We start from the raw sequence: 16,196 nt of genomic DNA, 5'->3' as shown, positions 1-16,196 counted from the left end.
AGGTCTCTGTCCTGTGATGGGACATTAAAACATGCCTGTGCTCATAAACTAAGGCTCTGATGTCTAACCATGTAGCACTCTGACAGTGGGCAGTAACAAAAGGATGATTTTAATCCTGTGTTCTCTCAATGGCAAAACTCAATGGGGATTGCAGTTCATTATGGGAAAAGGTCTCTACTCTCAAAAAGAGTTCTAACTCTGAAGGCATTAAAAATGTCAACTATCATTTGCAGAAAGGTTCTTAGAACTGTTTGGTTTTTTTTGTCCTTTTACCACCGAATGTTTAAGAGCTGGCCTAAATTTATGAAAAGTTTACCGAATCAATTTTTTTTTCTGATAAGCTCTTAAAAATGATTTGGCTAGGTTATGCATTATTCATTGGGCTCAGAGTCCAATCAACATTTATTTCCAATCATTCCAAATATGTGTATTGCTATTGCTCAAAACCATAACTCACAACAATTAAAATTCAGCTGAATTTTAACTAATATAATTTACAACCAGAAGCATAATTTAATCTATGCACAACTTACTCCAATTTAGGTGTTTTTGAATACTCTTTGCTATAAGTCACACTACAAATTTATCACAGCAGTATGAAATCCTTAAATATTAGACATGCCCTTAAATGGTTTAGGGCATAAAATATTTAGATCAGCAAGCATTTTGCACATTAAAAAATCTCAATTTTTTAAAACACACAAAATAATGATACTGATGATTTAGGTTCAACCATTTCACTTTAAGAAACAAAACCCTATAAAAGATAATATACAATCTAGACCCAAGAATACACGGGAAACCTCTATGGGCCTCAAAATTAAATACATTTTCCTTGTATTAGTTTTTTCTCCAGAAGAGTAATTCACTTTGGTATCCTCTAAATAATATGTAAAAAGCTTTCAGTGACAGGTAGTGCATTCAGTCCATTTTGCTGATAGAGAAAAAAACAACCGCAACAAAGAATAGATCATGGGGAGAATAGGAACATTTGTCAAAGTGAACTCTCTTTTTCTTCTGACTGTTCTCTAGATGTATTTATCATTTCTCTTTAACATGAAAAATGCTGTGCTCACCAGCATGCCCCTCCCTGTGCATCACTTGTGCCTTGATTCGTCTCTACCTCTCGAGTAGTGATGCTCAGAGCAGATGCAGATCCAAGTTTACAGCCAAATGCTAGAAGAACAAGCAATAGGGATAGGTGTGTCTCTATTTTCCTGTCAGCTCTACCTTATCTGGGTATGTAGATCCAGTTGTGTGGGCCAAAAAAAAAAAAGTACAGGAATTAGGAGAGGCTTAGAAAAGCTTTGCTACTAAACACAGCTCAAAGTTTTATGGCACTTCCTTCCCAACAACCCTGAATGGTAGGCAGCATACATATTCCTATTTTGCAGATGAGAAAACTGAGGCTCAGGTGATTTGCCCATAGTCACATAGCTACTAAGTGCCAGAAGCAGGATTTGAACCAAGTTATACTGGTTCCACATGCAGTACTCTTTCCATTCCACCACATTGCCTAGTAAGTCCAACTGTAGATGGGTGAAGTTGACTTATGTGTTTCCTGATCTCCAAGTATGGTACAAACTACTAGCCATCATTAAAATGAGTCTGGAATTCATTGGATAGGCATCTTCTTTCCCTTAGCTAACATGCAAGGGGAAAAAATCCATTGATTCCAAGCCATTTTTTGGAATTTCCTGTTTAGTCATGGTGGAGATGTGCCACCTAGGATAACACCCTTTTCCTGAAGCTCTCTAGGAGACAGAAGTCACATAAATCTACTTTGACTATCTTTAATAACTCGTGATTCTTGCTAGTGCCGTCATACTTTGGCTTCTAAATGGCAATTAACTATTCAGTGAACTACTCTCATGAGAAAACATTGTTAACTCAATCATATATATTGCTAAGACCACATGACAAAAACATAGTTACATAGGAAATTTGCAAGTGTTTTCAACTAAATATGGTAAAACAGTCATTTCTAAATGGCTCCATCCAATCCAAAGATGCAACAGAATTTTGGAGCAGGAAAGGACCTCAAAAATCATCTGGCCCACCTTCCTCGTTTTACAGAGAAGGAAGAGGGGGCCTAGGGAAGTGAAATGACTTTCCCACAGTCACACAGGTAACTGGTGACAGAGCCAGAGCCAGAACCCAGGCTTATTGTCTCCCCATCTAGTATAGCTTAACGAAAACTCACGTGTGCCCATTTCTTATTCCAATCTCTGACACCGTGTTTGTGACTTTCCCGTATGACCCAATTATAGCACTTTAGATGGGAAAGAACGTCACAAAATGCAGTCCCATTGCCTCCAAATTCATTGTCCACTTTAAATATCCAGCGTTGCACATCCAGATTATCAACAATGAGTTGACTTAAGCATTCCATCATCTGTGGATGAAAATGACTTTTAAAAAACTTTATAGTGATAGAGCATTTTAAAGTTAACATCACATTTTTCCCCCTTTAAACCTATGAGGTAGGCGATTCCATTGTTATTAATGTTCCTTTTTTGGGGATACTGCAGATGAGGAAACTGAGGCTCAGAGAGGGTAAAGTGATTTGACTCGGGTCACACAACTTGGAGGTATCAGAACCAGGGCTCAAATCTAGGTGTCCTGAGAGGAAGTCCTTTCCACTACAAAATGCTGCCTCTCTCCCTGGATACAATGATAGTAGTGGCACCCGACCCTGCCCACCCTTCCTTCCCCACCCCCAAGTTTGCCTCTCAGGTAATTCATTAATACATTGGCCTATTTAATTTATAAGGTGTCTTTACAAAAGGTTGCAGTGGGAAGAGTTCTCAACTTGGTAGTGATAAAATTTGCATCACGTGACCCATTCATTATTGATTCTTCACTTAGTAGCTGCGTGAGCTGGGGTAACCTCTTTGGGCCAAGCTTCTCCATTTATAAAACGAGGGGATTGAATAGATGATGTCTAAGTTGCCTTCCAGATCTAAATCTACGTTACTCCAGATGGTATTTTTATTCAGTTTTTCTTTTACTTATTTAGACTTATTTGTGCACCAAAGTCTAGTTCTAATACTATTTTATGGCATGGAGTGCAATCTGTGGCCTTGAAGGCTACACCAGGGGAGCACAAACTAGAGCTGGCCTTATGAGGCTGGAGAAACTTAGACTATGGTCCCAGAGAATTTCATTACCAGGTGGGTCAGAAACTTATGACCTTTTCCGAGCACTAGCACCTATTCAGCTCTATTGACTAAATCGTGTAGGGACTGCATTCTGTATCATTATGGAGCATAGCCTGATTCAATTATAGCTCCCTAGCAGAAGTTTTAAGGAAAGTATAGGATGTAAAGAAATAATTTTAAAATATGAACAATCCTGGGCCTGAACCAGTTTTGAAAGTATATTCTTGGTTCCTGCAACAATAAATTCTGTCAGTTGGACTAAAATGTGTGTAATTGAATCTGAGTGCTTTTATTTGTCCTTTGGAGAATTATGTGTTTATTTATTGATTGGCCATATGGTATTATTTTTTCAGTACTAAAACATTAAGCGCTTCTTCAAAATTTTAGCTATTTGGGGCTTTGTTGAGCTTCTTAATGTTTTAATCTATGAATATATATATTTTTTCTCCTTGATATACTTGGCAGAATCTCATTCAGTAAGCCAGGAGGCCATTTATGACCACATAGGTCACATGATCAAGACAGGTAATAGAAATACGGCATCTATGGATGTGTCTTCCTTCTTAGGAGAATTAATGCATTCAGTCCTAGTCCACACACCAATATTACATTTAGATAATCGATGAGCAAGCATGTATTAATTGTCTACCATGTGCCAGGCACTATGTAGGGTGTTGGGGATACAAAGACAAACATAAAATGTTCGACTTCAAGGACAATTTCTTCTGTAAATATTTATTTTTCTTTCTCTCCCACATTCCATCTTCCCCCAAAAATCAAGAAAGAAAAAAAACAAAACCTTTATAACACACATGCATAATCAAGCAAAATAAGTTCCCACATTGGCCATGCCCCAAAAAAGTATACTTATTCTACATATTGAGTTCATTTCTGTAAGGATGTGGGTACTGCTCCTTATTACTGATCCTCTGGAATCATGGTTGATAATTGTGTTCATCAGAGATCTTAATTCTTTCATTATAGCTATAGGTACAAGGAAAGTTCCCACAAGATTAAAAGTGGGCTCAAACAGTTGAAAATTCTAATGATGAAAGAGAAGTCATCAAGATCGCAGAAATGTCCATCTCCACATGGAAAGGGGGAGGAGGAAGAAGAGAAAGAAAGGGAAAAAGAATAAAGTACAAGTAGCCAGTCTTATAATAATTAAATCATTTCTGCTGAGCTTGTGCCAACTATATGTATAAAAACTATTGAATCTTGAGCAATACTGTGGTAACAATCTTGGATATATCTACTTTGAGGGTTTATAACTTTACCAATGCAGATCACAATCCCTTTACAGCTTGGTAAATGGTCTTCACGAATGTCAATGGCTGGAAAATTTCTCACCTTGTGGCCAACCTGGTGATGGGTCTTTCTCTTTTGATGTGTTTTCTCCATTTCTACCCTCCTCCACCCACCTTATAGTTAGGATTATCTTAAAGAATATGAAAAGCCCTCCTCAGCTTAGCTGACCAGTATTAAAATTATTCTGAGGAAGAGCGAGATTGATCTGAGCAAGAATGAAATGTGTTTTCTTGGGCCAGTCTGCCCAGTAAACCTTCTTCAGTTTGTCATACTATAAACTGGAACATGGAGGTGATGTCCCAGTGGCCCTACTGGAGCTCTCTACTGTTCCGGTAACCATCATGTATTCCTGGTGCATTTAAAGAAGATCAAAACAGAGTTCATCCCCTAGTCATCCATATAGTCACTATCTGAATAGGTCGGTGGCTAATGTGGGTATTTAAACAATAAAATTGCACATCATACGGCCATAAGCATACCATAGGAAGGCTTATAAATGTTCCTTCTTAAAATGCTTCTGTCTCTACTCTGTGGTTATAGTGTTATTAAAGACATTCTATATTCAATTGTATTTTGATGCAATCTAATCAGACTCTTAGACGCAGAATAGGCCTTTACTCTGTTAAAAATCTGATGAAAATTCTTGTGTTTCATTGTTGAGAAAGGTAATTTGACACAGCCATCTTTTAAAGAATATAGTTGGGGGCTTCGACCACACACAGAATTATTATGTGTTTGCTCCAAATCCTATTATTTGTTGCTTCTGAGAATCCTATAAATGGGTTTCTGTTGATGACTCCCCTACAGTAATGAAAAGGATCAATAGTATTGTAAAGACTACACCACTGGAAAGAATTATGTGCTATCTTTAAGTGAAAATTGAACAGTGCTTTAAAATAGCATCGCCATTTTTGATTATTTAACCAAAGCTGTCAATATTTCATACAGAGCACATGCCAGAAAAAGAACTTTCATTGTTGTTTCAAGGATCAAAAGAGGAAATGCTATGCCACTGTGTCTGTGTTATATGGCTTTTTATAAATAAATTAGTTAATCATAAACCAAATGACTCTGTGCTCTTTTCAAACATCTATCATCTGTTGTTTGATTCTCTCTGCTTGAAAGATGTGATATATCTGTTTTGCTGCCCATTCATTTTCTACTTGCAAAGGGTAGAAATGGGAAAAGACATCTTCTGCACAAATCCAGCTGTTAGCAATATTTATCAACCCAAGTTAAAATAGTCCCAGCTCTCCTTTGGCAGCTTCACGCTTCTGATGCCCGTCAGTTAAAGGCCAGTGTCATCAATTCAACACCATCTGCAGATTCAGAAAACTGGTACCCACAAATAGATTGGGTGGGTCTTTCACTGCAGTATGCTTTCTATTTTTGAAACTTCAACTGAGGACTTTTATCTTGGTGAGATGAATTAAGTTTTACAAGGAAGGAAAATAGTATTCCATTATAATATAACTTTTTATTATTGCAGTGCTTTAGAGATACCAGCCAAAGAGGTTGCCTGGACTTTTAACATATGACCAGAATATTCTAGCATATTTCAGAATAAAGGTTGCCTAAGTTTTTCATAAAAAAAATATGAAGGCAGTACTCCCAAGGATCTCTGCATGCAGTGTTGAAGATCTGAAAATTAGATAGTGGAATTTGTCTAGTTATCTTTGTATCATCTGAGAGTCTGTTTGGTTTCACTTGCATGAAGTATATCAGCCAAGTCCCTACTGGGAGGGAGTTTATTTCTTATTGTGCTCTAATTCCCATGAAGGATTAGTATTATTGTGTTGAGGTAACCACTCCCCCAGACACTCTCACTGGATTTTGGCTATGATGTAGATTTCTGGGATTCTTCTCTTCTTTAAGAGTAACTTTCTGCCTCAGCTCATAAAGTACTCTCTAAATATTCAGCGAACCCAAAGGACTTTAATGATGTTTAATAAGATGGCAGATCTTATTAAGTCTATAAACAGATCTGTATGCCAGCCTCTGAAAAGTACAGTTTACTATAAGGCTCAATGTTAGGCCCTAGAGGTCTTGTGGCACAGGATACTAGGCTGATGAGCCCAGGAAGATACTCCCTGAGGATAGGAGCCCAGTGAGTTGCCTCATTCTGTATGCTCCTTTGGCTTCCCATTTACCATGGCTATCTGCCATAGTGTCCCAGTGTCCAGGTAACAACCCATACTCTGGACTCAACTCTTTTCTTCCCAACCAAAGTTCTCACCTGCCTCATTCTTTCAAGGCCTTGCTATGTGAGTGATATGATATGATGAACTAAGACAAATTAAGAAGGCATCACTAGCTGATAATGGATTAATGCATCCCTCTTTCCAGATAATATCTACATTCTAATAGGGGCCTTCAATGCCTTAACAAGTAATAATGAGTGGGTCATTTAGCTTCTTGGGCCTCAGTTTATATATATATCAGAGGATTAGAGTAGATAATCACTAAGCTCCCTTGCAACTCTAAATCCTAAGATTTAATGAATGAATGATCTCCATGCTCCCTTCCAGTTCTAACATTTTATGATTTTATGAAAATTTCCAGCCTTAGTACATGACGAGAGAAGATACCTGAGATATGGCCATGCAATGGTAGCTATGAGCTACGACCAAGAGACAGAGTGAAATAGTCTTTATAGTGAAGACTTTATAACAAATACATAATGAAGAACTGACAGCTATTTACTCTTTACTTTTCCTTTTTTATAAAGACAAGTAAGTGACAACTCTGCGGAAAAACACTAACCCCACACACAAGCCAAAGTAGAAGCAGCTCTAGTTGCTAATGTTAAATTTCTCCAAATGCTTTTGGCCTTCAATAACTAGAGTTCAAAAAATCATATACAAGAAGTAAAACATGAGAGGTTGGAAAGCAGTTCATGTGAAAAAAAAACAAAATAAAACTCAAGGATTTTAGTGGATGGCAGTTTCTAAATGACTTGACTTGTTGACTTGATTCTAAGTGAATCAGAGGTGTGATATGGTAGCCAAAGGAGTTAATATGTGCTTAGTCCTTATGAACAGAAGTATAGTGTCTATAGTGTCCACACAGTGCATAGTGCTGTACTCTGTCTTGACTAGACCAAATCTGGGTCTAGGCTTGACATTTTAGGGGTGACCAGGGAAGTGAGGAGACTAAAAAAACATGCCATACTATGATCAGATAAAGAATCTAGGACCTGAAGAAGAGAAAATTGGATTGCCTATCTTCAAATATCTGAATGGCCATCACATAAAAGAAGAGTTAGGCTTGTTTGGCTTTGCCCTCTGGGGCACAGGCAGGGACAATGGAAGAAAGTTAGAGGGAGGTAGATTTCACCTCAATATAAAGGATAAAATTCCATCAGAGCTGTCCAAAAATGGAATGCTCTGATTCACAGAGATAGCGAGTCTCCCATTGCTGGTGATTCTTAAGCAGGGGCTGGATGACAGACATGTCAAGGATGTTGTGCACAGGATTCATGATTTCAGAGTGAGGGTTGGACTGAACAACCTCCATGGTCCCTTCCAACTCTAAAATCCTATGGCTCTAACTGCTGGAATAGATTTTTCCACTTAGGATTGGCTTTGGGTAAAATTGTGAAGTAGTGGAGTTTATCCTTGAGGACCTTATTCATTACCCTTTCTCCACAATCCTTTCTTTCTTTTGTCAGCCCCTTTCTCTCCTTGGCTTTACAATTAGAAAAGACTTTGGAGGTCATCCAGCCCAAGCCCCTCAAAAACTGAGGACTAAAGCTACATAAGGATCCCTGACTTAATTTCCCAGTGGCCAGGTACCAACCCACACTGTCTCTGGACCTTGTTCAGCCCATTTCCTTCCAACCAAAGTTTACCTGGTTCATTCTCTCCAGGCCTTGTTGAGTGACTGACTGGCTAACATGATAAACTAACATAAAATAAGAAGGCTTCAGTGGCTTATAATGGATTAATGCATCCCTCTTCCCAGATAACATCTGCATTACAACAGGGGCCTTCAATACCTTAACAAGTAAATAATATCACTGACTAGCCATCTAATCTTGGTCACCAAGCCTCTTAGACCCTCAGTTTCTTTAGGTACCAAAAACCAAAGGAATAGAGTAGATGATCACTAATCTCTCTTACAACTCTAAATCCTATGATTTAATGAATGAATGAATGATCCTTAAGATCCCATCCAGTCCTAACATTCTTTGATTTTATAGGAATTTCCAGCCCTAGGACATGACCAGAAGACAAGATGTTTTGAAACAACAGTCATTCCAGTCACGCCACATTAGTCGACCTTTGGGTAAAGGTGGGCCTGGTTCCAGTCCTGGAATGGAAAGTGTCACTAATGCCAAAAGGGCCTGTAAGATTTTAAGAGGCCTACGAACCCATCCCTTCCCATTGCTGCTTACCTGTTGGTAATTATAGATGTCATAAACCCCAGGTGGGACCGGTACACAGGCACTGGCAAAGATCCGTTTACTTCCAGACTTGGTACTATAGAGCTGGGCCACTTCAGGCTCTGAGCCTAGAATAGGCACATTTAACATGTCAGCCACAGCTAAATCATCTTTGTGGATGAGCCCGCCAACAATATATGCTTCCTTTCCTTGGATGAGGTTTTTTATTCTTTTGATTGTCTGGGGACTGTACTTGAGATGAGTGGCCAGGCACATGCGATGTCCCTGTGGAAAGATAACATTATTCTTGTTAAAAGGTGTTCTTTCCCATTCCATGCCCCTAATTTATAATGTTGCACACAATAAATACATTATTAATAGCAGGCTGGGTTATGACCTATCCTGTAGTTTAGCAGTTTAAATTGATAAAAGCTGTTGGGGTGAGGCTCCATAATCGTTCACATCTTTAGTGTGTTGGGAATGGGCTCACTGGGAATAGAACTAATTACTACACATCTGTATTTATTTGATCCACGTGGAATTATCCTTCTGTCAGTCGGAAAAGAGGCTGGCGGCCTTTGGATAATAGTGATTCATCTCAGCAACACTTCTGGCATGGTTTAACACTAAAGTGCCTGGAAAATCAATACAAAAAAATGAAGAAAAAAGCCCTATAGGAGAGAATATATCTCACCATACTGTGTACAAAATGCAGCTCTCTTTAAATGGTTTTTCAGAAAGAAGGCACTTGGAGTACCCCTCCCCCCCATCCACGAGAGAGCCCAATTTCATGGAGTATGCTTTTTTGCTATAGTTATCATGGATCAAGCCCATTTCTCTACAGATGATTTGAGGAGGGAAAACAACCTGGATTTTCCAACAGGCATCAAATTCATTTTCAAATGGAAAACTCCTTTTCATATTTGTTTTTGACAATGAGATGTATGAATCTAGCAATTCATATGGCTGCCTCATCACATAAGATCTCAGGTAACTATATTTCCTACCCCCTAGAGCAGGGGTTCTTAACTAATGTCCATGGATGATTCCTTAGTGGGCCATGGCTAGATTTCAGGGGGTCTATGAACTTAGATGGGAAAATCTACAACTTCATTTCCCCTCCCCACTCCCCAATAATGTCTAACTGGAATTTGGCATTTCCTTCAATTATTCAAAAACATTATTCTGAGCAGAGGTCCAAAGGCTTCACTAGATTGCCAGGGTGAGAGAAGGGAATAAGCATTTATATAGTGCCTACTATTTGCCAGGCACTGTGCTAAGTGTTTTACAGATGTTATCTCATTTGATTCTCACAAGAACCCTGGGAGGTAGATGCTATTATCTCCATTTTAGAATTGAGGAAATTGAGGCAAACAGAGCTTAAGTGAATTGCCCAGGGTCACACTGCTAGTAAGTGTGTAAGACTGGATTTGAACTCGGGTCTTCCTGACTCCAGGCCCAGACATGGCCTGTACCCTGTACTTGTCTCACTAGAAAAAAGAAAATGCAAAGGTATAATGAACGGTGCCATTTTGGGATCACCAACCAAGTATAATTTTTAACATTCTGGAAAATACCTTGATAGTTTATCCTTAACTGCCTTACTGAAAATTAATTGAACTGCCATTTTAAAATGTCATATGAATAACATAATATATAGAGTCCATGGAATTTTGGATTCATACAAATACTATAATATATAGAATCATGGAGTCCTAAAGCTAGAATGGATCTCCTAGGACCTCTGCTGGGATAGCAGCATGGTATCTAGATGGATTCAGATTCTGAGAACCTGGGTTTGAATCCTTTCTTTTCCACTTAACCACCTGTGTGACCTTGTTCAAGTCATTTAACTCCCGAGAACCTCATTTTCCTCATATTTAGATGAGGGAGTTGGACTAGATGACCTCCTAGGTCACTTCCAGGCTTGAGTTGATGGATGACTCCAAGAGCTTATTTTTCAATCATCTCGTTGAGACATTTGTCTATCCTATTTCTAACCCAATCCTAGGAAGCATATCAGTAAGCATCTACAATAGGTAAGGAACTGTGCTAGCCTTTGGAGATATGAGGACAGAGCAAAAGTCCTTTTCATAGCTCTGTAGAGGACCATGGAGATCATCTGTTCTGGACTCTTAATTATACAAATGAGAAACTTTAGAACTAGAGTGGTAGAAGGACATGTTCAAGTTCATAAAGCCAGTCCAGGGCAGAGTCACCACCAGTGGGGTTATTATGCCATTATCCCATCCTACCTCCTAGAGAAAGAAAATGTGAAAGAATGGAGAGTAAAGTCATATAGGGATCACCATCTAGGCACCATTTTGTCAGCTGGGGATAGTAACAGCACCTTCCTTCTAAATTGTTATGAGGAGGTTGTTCAGTTGTTTCAGTCATGTGTGACCCTTTGTGACCCCATTTGTGTTTTTCTTGCAAAGATACTGGAGTGGTTTGCTATTTCTTTCTCCAGCTCATTTTACAGATGAGGAAACTGAGACAAACAGGGTGAAGCGACTTGCCAGGGTCACATAGCTAGTAAGTGTCTGAGACTGGATTTGAACTCAGGTCTTCCTGACTCCAGGCCTGGTTCTGTGTCCATCCTGCCACCTAGCTGCTTGTCATAAGTATAACATGAAATAATATTTGTAAAGGGCTTTGCAAACCTTAAAGCACTATATAAATGCTAATTTAAAAAAATGTATATCTGAGAAAGTAGTCTTAGGAAACCCTATTGGTTTTCTAATATATTTTTCTTTCTTTTATTTCCTCAATAGTGGGGGTAGGGAGGAGGAAGGGGTTGAAGAGAGGGAAAATCATTTTCTGTTAATTGAAAAAAATGAAATCTTATTGTTTCACTTGATGATGTCTGTAATGAACTAAATGCTATTTCTGGATAATTTTGGATTTTTTCATCTGACTATATTTTAAACCTTCCCATTTTGTGGGTTGCTTTCCTGATTTTACAATCTAACCCAATACAGCAGAGCAGAAGAATCCAAGACTACTGGAGACCCATGGTTTGTAGACACAGACACTTGGCTTCTCCACAATGCCCACAGAAACATCCCAAATGTAGTAGTTTGCCAGTACTGTTCTAGCTTTGCAAAATCATCATTCTCCCCATTTTATCAATAGAGAAATTGAAAGTCTAGAGTAGTGATCTCAAACTCAAATAGAAATGGGGCCACCAAACTATACATAAGGATCCCTGCTGGCCACACATTAACTTAGAAAAAACACATATTAATATCATCTATGTTTTACTGTACTTTTATTCATTTTGTTAAATATTTTGCAATTACATTTTAATTTGTATTGGGCTGCCCTTGGGAGTTTTGTGGGCTGCATGTGGCCCATGGGCCATGTGCTAGATACTTCTGGTCTATGTTCTGATCTTTTCCCCAATAACTAGGAAGAAGGAAGATCGGAATTCAATGTGGAATTTTTTTCTCTTTAAAGCTCTGTGTTTTATGTCTTCCAAACTACCTTTCTGTATAGAAATCATCTTTTTTTTTTTCTGGATCTCCTGAGCACTTTGTCTTTCTCCTGTTGATAATTTATATACTTTAGCTGGAATGATGTTTATTTATGGACATAATTTATATTTTCTCACACTAGATAATAAGTTGTTTAAGGGTAGGAATCTTATGCATTTATCCATCTACCTATCATATAATGGAGTAGCTAGATGGTGCAGTGGATAGAGCACTGGGCCCGGAATCAGGAAGACTTATCTTCCTGAGTTCAAATCTGGTCTCAGATGTTCATTACCTTGTGACCCTGGGGTAGTCACTTAACCCTGTTTACCTCAGTTTCTTCATCTATAAAATGAACTGGAGAAGGAAATGGCAAACCAATCCAGTATCTCTGCCAAGAAAACCCCAAATGGGGTCAAGAAGAATTGGACATGACTGAAAAAAGACGGAAACAAGCAAAAAAAAAAATCCCCTAATACGTAGCACAGTGCTACATATAATAAATATTCAATAAATGCTTATTGAATGAATGAATGAAAAGTAGAGTATATAGATTCTATTCCTGAACCTCTGTCAGGGAAATAACTGGGAAACAGAGGAGTGTAGGTTATTGCCAAAAGGTCTTGTCTGGAAATTTAGAGACAAACTGTGCTCTCAGATCAATCTAATGGACTAACACGAATGCCCAAAACCTAAAATACCTTTAATCAATTGCATCAGCATTAGAGTGACATACAAAATGTTCATTGCTGATTTTTTTTCACAAGTCAAGTATAATGTAATAACTTACTTATTACTTCCTTAAAACATTAAAGGCTAAAAAATATTGACATGTACATTTTGCTATTACAGATTCAGGCTTTGTGCGACCACTTGGACAGGCTTAGAAACACATTTTGGCATTATTTTCCCTTTCAATGGTTTGTCTTTTTTAATAGTATTTTATTTTGCCATTTTTAAAAAAGGGCTCCTCAAGTTATTGAAAATCAACATTGTCATGATTGGATGTCTCTATTTAGAAGGTTGAAAACAATAACTAAACACAAACAGATGATCTCTTTTAAAAAAAAGAGTCAATTTCATGTAAATAGATTTATTGCTCAAATAATCTAAATTAGAATAGAAATAGGAAAAAAAGACTGGAACTGTGTAGTTTCCTCAGTAGTGAGGAAACTTGATCTACTGATATGAGTTACCATCTTCTCTATAACTTAGAGTCTTAGACAGCTGCCTAGAGTCCTTGGAAGTTAAGTGACCTGCCCAGGGTCATATAGCTAGTACGTGTCAGAGCAGGACTTGAATCTAGGTGTTCTTGACTTCGATGCCAGCTCTCTATCTACTATGCCATGCCATGAGGGGTCAGATATTTATAACAAATGATTATCTGCAACATTTCCATTCAAAAAATGCAGATGCAAAATATAAGCACAATATAAGTACAATTCAGTTGCACCAGCGAGGACCACCGAGGTATATCAAAGTGTCCATTGCTCAAGCCTACTAGCTGTGCAGAGGTCAAAAATCAGGCTTACAGCATAAAATTCCTTAGGTAGAACATAGAATCCAACAAAGTTAGAGCTAAAAGGGACTCTTTGAAATTGCCTGTAATAGTCACTAGATATTTATGAATGAAGAATGAGGTTCCTTTCAGTGAAGTGACTAAACCATGGTAACGCAGTGAATTAATGGCAGAATTAAAGCCGGAACCTAGATTTAATTCAATTCAATAAGCATTCATCATATGTCACTATGTGCTAGGCGCTGAACTGGGAATATAAAGACAAAACAAAACAGTTCCTACCATCAATGAGCTTCCATTCTATCTGGGGGAGCAACATATACCTGTTCTGGTCAATACAAAATATACACAAAAAGAGGGCATCCATCGAAACTTCAGGGTAGTTTGTGAATAATAATAGTTCTAGAGGAAGGGTAGGGAAGAATGGGAGATGTGTACTGGAGGGATACAGATGTGTGTGAGGGGTCAGGGAGTGGCGGTCAGCAGCGGGAGCTTTGGCCTAGGTAGCCTACAACTCAGAATCACAGGGATTCTAAATGCAGTCTCGCCACCGTATGTTATCCTTTCCTTCACATGTAGCAAGGGAAATTTGGGTTTGGGTTTGATTACTGGTCCCTGAGGAAGAGGTGAAAGAGGTGAAGATGGGTGTGGGAAGAGTCTTCTGACTCTTGGCCAATGATTTTCTTCCCTGACACCTTACTCTGTATTTACCATTGGGGGAAAGAAGGAGGGCTCATAAAGACACTGAACTCGTGATTTAGTTGACATAAGGAACCATTGCTATGGAAACATCTTCTGACAATACAGAATGGAAATTCATCTGCAATTTATTGTCTTCGAAGACAGTTTCCTCGGGCCAGTGAGGAGTTAAATGACTTGCCCTTACTCTCATAGTATGCTCGGAGGGAGGTCTTGAACCTATGTTATCAAACTCTAAATCTAACCTTCTTTTCCATTGTACTCCCATGGGTAGGCACTCCAGCCCAGGCTTCTCTCAGGAGGCTTCGTTCCAACACCATGTTTCACCATAGCATTGCCACAGACCTCCATCACTTCCTACAACCCTGCCCAGAACCTTGATGTTACCAACAAAGTAGTTGATCTAATGCTCCCTCCTTCCTTTTGCATTATCATCAAGTGGTCAGGATAGTGGGAACCACCACTCACATCAAGGCTCCTGCCGTAACTCGTCCCCTTTCTATCATCCCTAACAGTTCTTTTTCCCCCAGTAGAATATGAGCTTCTTGAGGGCAGGAACGATATAATTTTTAATCACTGTATCTTTCAGCACTCAGCATAGTACCTGGCACATAGTAGGTGCTCAATAAATAATTGTTGTATTTGATTTATTAAATTGAATTAACTGAACTACTAGAAATAGGCATTGAAGCATGGATGAGTATAACTCTCTCCCTAACTCAGAACTCAGGTAACTCCCAAATTCCTACCATAACTTAACATTTGGAAAAACAGATTTAACCAGAGAGCATAAGACAAACTAGTAATGACTGAGAGGTCCCCAGGAATACAAAGAAGAGCTGGTCATATCCTTGACTTTGTTCTTGCCTTCTCCCCTTCCCTACTACTCCTGTTTCCTGCCCAGATCAAGACAGAGAATTTTGTGGGTATTAGATATCTGCTTTCCATAGGGGTCAGATTCTGAAAGGTGCATGCCTCTTATTAGAATGCTAATGAAAGTCTTCTGATCATAATACATACTGATCACATCCTGCTCAGTCCCTTCCCCAATCCCACAATCCTGCCTTCTTGGCAAAGTCCTACAGCACGGATGACATATCTGAAAGGGAAATGGATTTATTTTATTTAAAAGTATTTGGTGATTCTTCTATGCTATATGGGGAATAAATGGTTCCACTAGAGGACAGTGTGTCAGCTTTGGCGCAGTGGGCTTGCAGAAGCAAGTGGCATTATGGGGAAGAGAACTACCATTAGGAAATAAATTCAAGATCTTTAAAAAAAAGCATTATAAAAAGTTTACATAATTCCCACTTGACTCATCATCTGAAGACCCAGACTTAAGTCCCAGCTCACACACTTAGTGGCAGTGTGTCTCTGGAAAACCCAGTTAATCTCTCTGAGATTTATGTAAATGGAGATGATGATGCTTACACTGCCCTACCCTCACAGGGTTATTGCATGGAAAACATTTTCTAAACTTTAAAGCATGTTAGACCTATAAGCTAATATTGCCATCACTCCTTTTACATGGAGAATTTGTTGGAGGAATATTTGGAAAATAGAATCTTGAGAAGTTTTCTGAACTGTTAGAGTACTCTCAAAACTGTTCTTCCTTATGCCAGTTAGGTGGCACAGTGGGGAGAGTACTT

The 16,196-nt window shown here is 38.7% G+C and overlaps 1 protein-coding gene across 1 annotated transcript in view; it reads right to left on the bottom strand.

The window, feature by feature from the left end:
• The window catches only part of IQCH (IQ motif containing H), a 167,035-nt gene that overhangs the window by 106,651 nt on the left and 44,188 nt on the right, over positions 1–16,196 (bottom strand). The window contains exon 10 of the mRNA XM_036736582.1: positions 2,204–2,395. Within this exon, the coding sequence (XP_036592477.1) occupies positions 2,204–2,395 (192 nt within the window). The remainder of the gene's footprint in view (positions 1–2,203; positions 2,396–16,196) is intronic.

This window comes from Trichosurus vulpecula, chromosome 8 (assembly GCF_011100635.1).
Source record: "Trichosurus vulpecula isolate mTriVul1 chromosome 8, mTriVul1.pri, whole genome shotgun sequence".
Lineage (NCBI taxonomy): Eukaryota > Metazoa > Chordata > Mammalia > Diprotodontia > Phalangeridae > Trichosurus > Trichosurus vulpecula.
Note: the sequence above shows the minus strand (reverse complement) of the source record. Positions and strands in the feature narration are given on the sequence as shown.